Consider the following 11,664-nt stretch of genomic DNA (forward strand, 5'->3'; position numbering starts at 1 on the left):
TACCAGGTTCACAATTTTTCAAAATTGTGAACGGGCTGCTTTCTGCATAACTACATTCAATTGTTCCAACGAAACGGCAGGTTCTTGACGAGAATGGTTGGAAAAACGCGTCAATATAAAAAAAAAACATTTGTCTTATTGAAAGATAGCAATTAAATATAATTTGAGCGGTACTTATATTCAGAAATAATCTGAGATTGTTAAAAATGACTAATAAGTTGCACTCTCTCTTTTATAAGACCCGGTTTTGCCCAGCGGACTGTTATTTATTGTTTATTCCATTATGCAGTGCGGAGCTTTCAAAGTATTATTATTCCCAAAACCGTGTAACACTCGTGTAGGTGGTCATTTGCTACGGAAGTCAATATGTAGTCTAAGAAGAAATCTTATTATATTTAGAGTTTCAAATTACACAGTTTCCTGTCACGCTATATTGTGCAAGTGTTTTTTTTTGCGGAGTATCCCGTTGCGAACCCACCCTAACTGTTATTATTCATAATGTGTCGTTTTTTTTTATCATTCACAATCCCTTTAAGAGTTTCGAACCGAACTAAATTGCGAAAGAATCTGATGTGCAATAATTTCGCACAGTAAAATATGGCTTAAAAATACTGACGCCTTTATTCCGCAACTTGAAAAAAACTGTTACTTGTTATAACTATAATGGATTTATGATATACAGGTGTTCTTGAAACCCCCAGTCACATCCGAAACCACGATGATCAGTATGAGGAAGAAGACATATTGACACATTAAATTAAATTTTTAGAATGTCTAAAATCTTAAAAAATAAAATACAGAAAAAAAAACAAATGGTTGCTTACTTCTGCAGGGATGAAACGAGGAGGGGGGAGGGGGAGTCTTATACCCCGAAAATCTAGCTCCCCTCACTTCTCCCCTGCAGAAGTAAGCAACCATTAGGTTTTTTTAAATATTTTATTTTTTTAAATTTTCTTCGTTCTAAATAAAAAAATTTAATATGCTAATATGTCTTCTTGCCTATACTGATCATCCAGGTTTCGGATGTGACAGGGTTTAAAGAAAACCTGTATAGTACATCACCTTGAGGGTGATTTTATTGAGTTATCTTAAGGTATTGGCAAATCAATACTGCAGTATTAAACTGTACTTAGATTTTTCTCAAACTCAAAAGTACAAAAGGTGTATTTCTCAGAATAATACGTAAATATTTTTCTTATCAGAATTTCGTCAATTTACTTTTTTTAAAACTTTGTAGTCTATGAATTAACCATACATACAAATTATAATACTTTTATTATGTTTTATATACTATTTACAAATTACTCAATATTAACTCTTCAAGTACGACTGGTGGTAACAGTGGACACTGTCGCGAAACACTATCCTCTCTCGTCCTGTTTTTAAGTCAATATGGGTTAACTCAATTATATTATAAAAAATAATAATATGGAGTAATATGTATATTATCTATATATATAACAGGCAATGATCGAATGGTTGTCCTCGATGGACTCGATAACTGCCGGACTGATTTACATGCGGTTTTAAGATAAATGTACATTCTTGCCGCGAGAAGGTTTAGAGCTCATAAAATCTTCAATTTATTAAGCACAAAAAAAGTTAGGAGCGTAAATGTTTTTTTTGTCCATCACCAGGGTTGCATTCGCCGAGAATGCGAATAAAAAAATGGATGGAGGTTATTTTTTGTGTATAAAAAAACTGGTTTTTGAATGTTTACAAACAACATTTGTTTTTTCATGGATTCCAATAATTTTTTTTCATTAAATTTCTTATAATTTCTACTCATTTATGTCTTTTTACTGAATTTTTGGTTATACTAAAATAATATTAACAAACATTCGATACATTTTTGAAAATCGTAATTCTGACTAGGGTGCATCCCTGAGCAGAGTTTGACATTTGCCAAAAGAATTATTTATTTGAAAATAATGAATTATTTTATGTTTTGGAAATCAAACACAAACAAGTACTTGGGGGCTATATAAAGCGTGTGAGCTCGCCAATATATGACAGTAAAAATTTTATTATCTTTGAATTTCCTAGAGTTTTAACCATCGAAAAAAAAAGAAGATTGCAAATCAAATCAACAGACAATGGAAATTTGATGTGTATTATTTTAATAGATTGTTTATAACAGAAAAATACATAGAGAAATATGCATTTTTTTTTTGTAATAAAAACAGTCTAGTAAATTCGAATAAATAAAAATACGCTTTATATTAACAATATTCATTAAAATGCAAAAATAACATTGAATACTTGAAAAATAAATATTATTGAGTGTTACAAACATAATTTAAAAAACGGATAGCGATTAAAAGTAAAAACTATCTTTAGTTTAATTCTTATAGCGATAAATACATGAACATTATAAAACAGGAGTTATACAAATACAAAAATAATATTGTAACCAGGCGGCTACCTACACGGTTAAATTTCGAAACACCACGCAATTTCTTATCTCGGCTACGCAATGTAAAATGAAAAAAAATATTTAAATTAATAATTTCATCACGTCATGAAGTCGCCCCTGTGTAGCGCCTGCTAACGTCAATCAACAAAAACATCCTCGTTTTAATTACAATATTTCGGCTACGCCATGAATCTCTTTTTTTTAATAATTTCTCACCTCACAAAGTCGCCCCTGGGTGGCGCCTGCTAACGTCAATCAACAAAAACATCCTCGTTTTTATAACAGTATTTCGGCTACGCCATGAATTTCTTATAAAAAATGTCAAAACGTCACAAAGCCACTCTCTGAGTGTCGCTACTGACATCATTTACAAAAACATAATTATTTGTGCTTTTTTCAGGTACGCAACATTTTTTTTTAAAATACACCTACCTAACCGATAAAATACTATTGGTAATGAAACCAAGGTATGCTTTAAAGTTCCGTATGTCCAAATAGTATTATTTATTATTAGAATATTATTGACATGTAGTTCAAGCATTGTGCATTCACGTTGCTTTACTTCTGAGAGCTCAACTGCAATGTTTTTCTATGGTTATGTTTACTGTCATCTGTCATGTATTGGCGAGCTCACAGGCTATACTTACGCCGTACTTGAGTACCTACTTAAATAAAATATTTGAATATCGTCTATTACTTTTAGATTTGGAATTTAATTATAAACAAGTACCTACTTACCAATGAAAAGTTATAACATTTTTTTTACGTTTATCCGAACGGTTTTTACTAAAGATTTTTTGGTATTTTTTTGTAAGTTTACTTAATTATGTTTAATCTTAAGAGGAAACGCGGTCTGACTTTTCTTCATTCAAACGTATTCACGTATTTTCTCTCTGCATTATGGCACTAGAGAAATGTTTTTTTACAATAACAACAACAACAACAAACTATCACGCCGCTTTCCTGTAAGGGTTGGCAGAGAGGATAGAAAGCCACATCACTCTATCTTTGCATTCATATCTCGCCTCCTCTACATTCATAAATGAGCCATTGTTTTCGTCAAAATTAGCAAGGCGCTCAACGGAATCAGTTCCGCGAAGTGTAAACTTTTTGCATTTCGGAAGTTTTAAAACGTGTTTGAATTTGTAATATGATTAAGTTATATCTTTACTAACAAAAAATACTTTTATCAATTTAGATAATTAACAAAATATTAAGACAGTGATAAACTTCAAACCTCGGTTAAGGGCCAAAAGTAGTATATAATATTTTATTAAATAATTTTGGCGTTCAATGTGATGATCCAAAATGCAACTTTTTAGACCCCATTCACATTGATGTCTAAAAAAATAAAAAACTTCATACATCACCGGCCCACTCTAACATACATATCGAAATTGAACTAAATACAATAATCGATTACAAACTTTCGATTATGTTCATGTAATCCATTTAGCAAGAATTTAAATCTAGCAATAGCAAAGCATTGCCGAGTTCAGCTCGTAAAGTATAAAACATAATAATAGTATTATGTTTTTGTTTAAGCTCCGAAAAATATGTTATTTAGTATATGGCGTGCCACAAAGGAAAGAACAGAATAATGGCAAATTTTTTAGTAAAAAAAGTTCATAAAAGACAAACCTCCTCGTCCTTGAATGGTTAATAAAAGCATTTCTAAAACTGCACTAGTATGTTATTGCATAGCTGTTGGAGCAATTATAATGGTATGTTTCTTACGACTTAACTTATTCTGAAGTTCAGTAGAAATATTCCCGAATAATCGATGTGTTCTTCTTCTGGAGTACCCTTTGCTAAAATAGATTGTTCATCTTCAAGGCGCTTTTCACTTTACAGACAGCAGTCAGGAACAACTCGACAGAGCTGCAGACATACCAGTCTCTCAATGAGCATCACAATGAGGTTCGACGTCTTCCTCTACTATTACTTCTACCCCTTACACCTTACTGCGGTATCCAAGTCGTTAGACCTTTGTATTATTTTATGTAAATGCTCGTTTGATGCAGAACCACCTCTGAACTCCTACATTTTAGGCCAAAGCATTATTTGATCCTAAGCATCTTTTGTATTTAAATAATATTATATTACTTCGTATTGAGAATCATCAGTTTACTATTTTACATAATATCTTCATTAGTACTCGCATAATTACATTTATCATTTTTTCTATAACCATTTTTTATCGTTTCTTGGATATAAGATGTAAAATTTAATTAGTTCAGGAATGACTTATTTTAATATTGATATTAATGTCTAAAGTTCGATCGTTTTTCGATCCTGATCCCTCCTGATAACTGCTCATTTTTAAACATGTTAATCACTTCAATAAGTTTTTTGTTCAACTTACTATTAAATGTATTTTGATCTGTAGATGAGCGGATTAAAAATAGGTACTGCTCTGTTTGTAAAATAGGACCAGTATCTTGGACGAGTGTTTTCGATCCGATGGCTACTTTCAGGTAAGAATACCAAAAAAGAAATTCAGCGAATAGGTCTTTTCTAAGTAGTAAAGCGGTTGGCGCAGTTGTCTACAATGCTTGAGATGGTAAGTTCGATTTTTGGGACCGGCATTAAATCTTAGTTTAAAATTGATTTTACACGGTAATATTTCGCTTTATCTAAACTCGCACCTGAAGCGTGAGACTAATCACCTTACCCTATGTAACAGATGAATAGATGCCCTTGTGAAAATTAATGTGGATAAAGCACTTTTTTCACACTGGTTTGAATTTACTTCAGACTTCAGACTTATTTTTGGTAAAGTTATTTACAAATTGTAGAGCGTTTCGATTTTCTAGTGTACCATCTTTGAGTGTTTTCTTCAGTGTTAAGTGACAGTTTAGATATGTATGAGTAATCGATATCTCAACTGCAGTTAGTTTTAACGTCATTACACTGTCTTGACATACTGAAATGACTCAAAGGCAGATCACAGAAGAGAGTGGCATTTTTCAAAGTGCAGTGAATAAGCTGATTAAACTCTTTATATAAATTGGTTTAATTTTACCTCACGGAGAGAGAAAATATAGCCGAATAAGAAAAACCAAAAGAAAAAAAGTACTCTCTCGTTAAAAAACAGTAAAATAAATCCAATGAAGACCAGCGGCAACATATAAAAAGAACTAGCTGTTGATGTAAGAAGTTTACATGCCTCAGCAATGCGGCGTCGTCTGCTTGAAGTTGGTCGAAAGGCTCGGAAACCCGTAAAAAAACATTTCTGGACTGCTGTGATGAAGAAAAAGAGGATATCTTGGACACAAATAGAAAAAGAGGATATCTTAGACACAGAAATAGAAAAAGAGAATATCTTGGACACAGAAATAAAAAAGAGAATATCTTGGACACAGAAATACAAAGAATAGATACAAGTTTCTTGAAAAAAGTGTTATTTTTAGACAAAAGTAATTTTTTTGTTCAGAGCCAATTTCTTCGTCGTTCCGATGGTGAACCACTTTTACAAGCTCACTTTCTGCAGTCAGTCAAACTCTCCGGTAGCAAATGTTCCAGGGCTATTTCTCCTTTTTTAGTCCAGGATTATAGTTTCTACAACAAGGATGATAAATAGTAATATACATATAAGTATTTTGCGAGGTCAAGAGGTCCCTGAACTTTTAAAAATAAATTTGTAAAACCCTATGTCGACTAAATCTAGCACCTTGCCATGCGTCCAAAAGTTTTTCGCTGACAATGGTGTAACCGTTTGGATTGACCAGGCAATTCACCAGACCTCAATCCAATCGGGAATTTGTGGTCATTTACAAGACGAGACTTACACAACCGAAATTACGTTGCTCGAGTCGGTGGTGGAAGTGTGGTACAGAGATGCAAAAATCCACGCAACTGTAAATCATCGGTAGAATCTACGTTAAAAATTATTAAAACGGTGCTTCGAGCCAAGGATGAGCATATTCAATATTAATTCTTTAAATTTTGTAAATGATTGCTTTTTTGTATGCATAAAACACACGTTTAAATAATAAAATTCTCATAAATATTTTTTTTTTTCATTTCCTATTGATGAATTTCTGGTACACACTAATTTGCTCAAGGGTGAGTGCTGTGGTGTACCTATTTCCATGCTAGATCTTTTTTTCAGTTGTTTTTCTAGATATTTTACGACTCCAGATTTATCCATTTTTCAATCATGTTTGAATATCAAGCTTTTATTTTTCAGAGCCTCATTTGATTAAACTCGAAGTCGAAAGTATGTTTGTAATGGCGCCGCGGCCGTGGCGGAGTTGATTATATGGCCAACGGTGAAACTGGCATCGCGGGTTCGATTCCCGCCAGTTGCAAGAAGAAAATGTTAAAAATATTCATTACATCAGTTGGTCTGGGTATTATGGTGTATTTTTCATAAATTATTTTCACATACTCTCTTTCCTAACTGCGACAAGCCTCTAAAATGGAGGCTTACCGGGTTATTCCTTTTTTCATACTATCTTTCAAAAGTCGAAAAATTATCTACGTATTTTGAAATAAAATAATAATTGTTTTCCTTTCTTTTTCAGTTTCAACCAATCGAGGAAAACGATAACAACCAAGTTGTGGAAGACCACCTTGATGTTGCATAAAGCTTTCTCTGCGCACTTCTATGGTGGACTTCAGTTTCCCGTATCCTGACTTCTGTCCACCTGCACCCTGAAGAAGCGGTTATCTACGATCAGTTATAATTTAAACCTTCTTTATCTTGATAATTCAAAACAAGGTCAAAATAATACAAGTATTGAAAAATATCTTACACATCCAGATATCTGAAAGTCTTCGAGAAAAAATATTTTTGTTTTATTTTTGAAGCCGTCCCTTAAACCGATGAAAACCTTATCTCTTACTCACGGTTTTCTTTTAAAAATTACTTCCCTAAAAAGTTTTTATTTAGCATCTAAATCAAGAAAAAATCATATTCGTAGCAACTATGTTAAAACTATTCCAACCGACATATTTAAAATATTTTACGAAATTCCGACTTTTTGGAGATCCATCAATCTAATTTAAAAAATATATATTTTTAATATTCATAATAAATAACCGTTTTTATACAATTGAATCTACCTTAAATATGTTTAATACAAGTTTATTTACAAAATATTTCTAATAAAAAAAATATTTAAAAAAATGAACGGATTTAAATATTCAAACGAAGTGAAATTTCCGAAGCCTCGGATGTCACGCAAATAAAATTAGAGAGTATTAGAAAAGTTTAAATATATGTACCCCTGATATTGTGATGTACCTACGTTTTTATAAAATATAATAATCAATAAAATTTAAGAATATTGAAACCAATTGGGATAGTTTTGTAAATTTATAATTTAAATTTTGTACTGGATAATTTAATCCGTAATATAAAAAAAAACATTTCAATCTAAAAAAAAAGAGTATCATAGTCTAAAAATTATGAGAAGTTCAACAATGTTTTGAGTATGTCCAAATGTTTGCAGACAGGCTGGATTTCTTTCCTAGGTAGTCATTTAGATTTGGATCGGTTGCAACAGGGAGGGAAAACATTTTTGAGAAGGGAATATCGAAGTCTAGGCACTCACGGGGCTTATAACCTGTCATTTGTTGGTTTGTGGCCACATTACACACTGTTAAACCAGTTAATGACGGGTCATAAGCCCTGTAAATGCCTAGACTTCCATATTCTCTTCTCAAAAATGTGTTCTCTCTCTGTTGCAACAAATTTAGATTAATGAGAAGTGTTTGTCTATATTGCCTTATTGTTGTTTTCCCTTTTCAATGTTCTAAGGAATCAGAAAAAAGCAAACCCAGTAACGGTTCAGAAAATAATTTTAATATTTAAATAGCCGTCTGGCATAAGTAAGTGCCTACAAATTTACAATACTCTACTCCTATGTGACAACTTCAATAATTCTATTAAAAGTATTTTTTATTAAAGACAACCTTATGCTAAACAGAGCTTATGAAATCGGAAATTATAGTGGCCCCAAGATCAAACCCTGAAAACGCCAAACTACAGAAAGTAAAAACAATTACTGAATGTCAGAACTTGAAGATAACTTTCCGCAATAATTAGCCAAAGTTGTGACTTATTTATGAATACATAAATTCCACCAACCCGCTTTCTAGGAGATTCTCCATTTTACTATGTAAATATGTTTGTAATATAATAAAATTGTTTAAATTATTTTCTAACAAGCGAAGCTGTATTTTTATTTTATTTCCGAGGCTTCATCAAATTTGATTATTTGCATATATTTATTCAATGTACATACAATCTTTGTAAATATATATTATATTTAATACAACTTTCAAATTCAAATTTTTTATTTTTTAAAATCAAAATGAACGTAATGTACTAAGTTTGTTCTCCTGTGAAAACACTCCCTCTATAATAATAATAACTATGGATAACTTATATAGCGCCATTTTCGTAATATAATACCTCAAGGGCGCTTTACAAAGTGATTATATAAAGATTTAAATTTAATTTTAACTTTAACTTTTTAATTTAAGAAAAATAATGTACTTTTTCATACTACTTTTCCACCACATGCTAAGAATTTATTTAAATGATTTAGAGAACAAGTGGGTTTTAAGTTTCTTTCGAAACATCACTTCACTCTCGCAGTTTCGGATTTCTGCTGGGAGAGCATTCCATGCCGTAGGGCCTGCGAACGCAAATGCACGTTTGCCGAATTTAGTGCGCTGTTTGCGTAGAGGTATAATAACTTTTCCTTTCGACGTAGATGTAGCTGATCTAAGCGTAAGACGTCTGTCAGCTAGTTCATCTGGAATGCAGAGTTCCCCTAGATATTCTGGAGCAGAGTTGTGCAGTGACTTAAACAATTTCAAAGACCGTGGGTCTTACTATTGGTTTCCCTCATACAAAAAAACATTATGTTAGTCAAAAACGAGTTACTCTTTCAAAATTTCAATTTTAATAGACTGCAATTTTAATTGTAATTGACTGCGATTGCCCTATCAAAAGGTATATAAATAATAAAATGAACTTTATTCTCACGTTTATTGTATACAATTGTTATTACAGATAACTTATGTAAGGCAATTTTGTTATATAACACCTCAAGTGCATCAATATTATGAGGTTGACCGTTTAAGAGACAAACACAAATGTTTAACCAATTTTCACAAGGAGGAAGTTCAGCGGTACGGGAAGTTGAATATGAAAAATGTTTTCTTACACGCGGGAAAAATAAGATAATTTTTTGGTACAGTGAAGATTTTTGAAAATGTACAAAATAATATCAAAAATAAATTGAACTACGTCAGAAGTTCTATCGGATCAACCAATTATAGAATGTTATGATAGGTTTCCGGTTTATGGAAAGACAACCTGCCAATCAGCAGAACTCAACGAAGAGAACTTGTGACGTCACAGGCGGAGTAATGTCAAATTTACAAAACATTAAAAAATTGTAGCAATGATAATACGATGTACGAAAATTTTTTGGAAAATATAACTTAGCCATGATTATTATTCACTTCACTTCTTAACTCATCGTCGTATTCCCCTGTCTCTGTAGACAATCTCTGTAGATTAGTACATATTAATTAATTATCATCATCGTCATTCCCCTTCACTGCCGGCACTGCATCGTTACACCAATTGCAGCGTATCTTAATATTTTTGGTTACGTGAAAGTAAGATAATCGGTCTTACGCTTCAGGTACCAGTCCAGGGGCAATGAAATATTCTAGTGTAAAAACACCCGTTTTGAATAAATATTTCATATCAACCATGTCGGGAATCGAACCCAAGACCTCTTGCATGGTATGCAAACGCGCTGACCATTACACCACGAGGCCACATATTAATTAATTAACTGAAAATGAAAATAAACTCTACCGAGATATTTTTTGCTAATAGTCAAGGAAAATCAAACTCGGAAACTGTTTGAAAGTTATTTTTTTATCGACAATGATGATCAAATATTACAGGGCTTTTGTGATGAGTATGTTTGCGAAAAAACGTTTTAGTAATCACATTTACCGTTCAGTTTTTTTAATTTCTGGTTAAGCTGGTTTTCTGATAATATGCTACTGTTCAACAAAAATGCATAGTGATGCCATCGAGGTAATGATGCAATTATAATCGATCGGCAATTTACGAATATCGACAAACAATCGTTTAAATACATTATTGAACTAAATGTGGTTTGCATACAATTCTCAATCAAGAAAGTCAGTTCAACGGAATTTTGGATAGAAAAAAATGTTTTCTTACGTGCAGTAAAAATTAGAGTATTTAATTATACTACGAAGTTACTATGAAATTCATGGAAAACAATATAAAAATAAACTATTTTAAACGACGTCACTAATTCTCCGAAATCAACCAATTATGGAGTGCTATGATATATTTCTGGTTACCGGGAAGCCAACCCACCATTCAGGACAACTCACCGTAGAGAACTTGAGACATTACAGGTGGAGAATTTTAAAATCACAAAACTTAAAAAAATCAAAGCGCTGACAATAATAATAAAAAAATATACATTATTTTTTTGGCCGAGTTCGGTAGTCTTATAAATAATATACTGAAACCAAATCAAATATACTATAAATATATCATATCTTAATTTATATAATTCTTCTGTACGTGTGATGTCACTGAACTCCTTCTAAACGGCTGAACCAATTTATGTGCGGTTTTCAACGAAATGTAAATCTTTGCGCTGGGCGTGTTCGTAGGTATTAAAAATTTCAATGAAATCCTTAAAAAAAATTTAGGAGCATTTGACGAGAACGCACAAACAAAAAAAAATTGAAGGATGTTTTTTTTTGTTTAAAAGAGTTTGTTTTTGAATGTTTACAATCAACGTTCGCTTTTTATGGATCTCAATCAGATTCTTTCCTTACATTCCTTATAATTTATTCATGTTTATATCTTTATACTGTTTTTTTGTAAAACTAAAGTAAGTTTAACTGACATTCAATACATTTTTGAAAATAGCATTAATTAATAAAGTGCACCCCTGTTGGTGAGAAGAGCCGATTCCAATATTTGCAAAAAAAAATCCATATTTGAAAATGAATTATTTTATGTTTTGGAACTCAACCATAAACAAGTACCTAGGTACCTACTTAAACTCAATATTTGAATATTCATATTTTTTTAGTTTTGGAATTCAATCATAAACAAGTACCTAGGTACCTACTTAATAATGAAAAGTACTTTTCCAAACTAATAGCAGGCAAGCCGACGCTCGGGTAGGACAACGTCTATCGGGTCCGCTAGTTTATTA

At 32.0% G+C, this 11,664-nt stretch overlaps 1 protein-coding gene across 2 annotated transcripts in view; it reads left to right on the forward strand.

Annotated features, from left to right (window-relative positions):
* LOC148281212 (kelch-like protein 10) overlaps nucleotides 1-8,594 on the forward strand; it is a 34,482-nt gene extending 25,888 nt beyond the window's left edge. The window contains exons 11-12 of one of the 2 annotated variants that reach the window (XM_088227056.1): nucleotides 4,271-4,336; nucleotides 6,946-8,594. In XM_088227056.1, coding sequence (XP_088083182.1) covers nucleotides 4,271-4,336; nucleotides 6,946-7,008 — 129 coding nt within the window. In that variant the 3' untranslated portion in view covers nucleotides 7,009-8,594. The remainder of the gene's footprint in view (nucleotides 1-4,270; nucleotides 4,337-6,945) is intronic. The other variant, XM_088227057.1, reaches the window with a different exon arrangement.
* The last annotated feature ends 3,070 nt before the right edge of the window (nucleotides 8,595-11,664 follow it).

The sequence above is a fragment of the Micrasema longulum genome, unplaced genomic scaffold (genome assembly GCF_059751315.1).
Source record: "Micrasema longulum isolate JH-2025_06_02 unplaced genomic scaffold, ASM5975131v1 h1tg000487l, whole genome shotgun sequence".
In the NCBI taxonomy this organism is placed as follows: Eukaryota; Metazoa; Arthropoda; class Insecta; order Trichoptera; family Brachycentridae; genus Micrasema; species Micrasema longulum.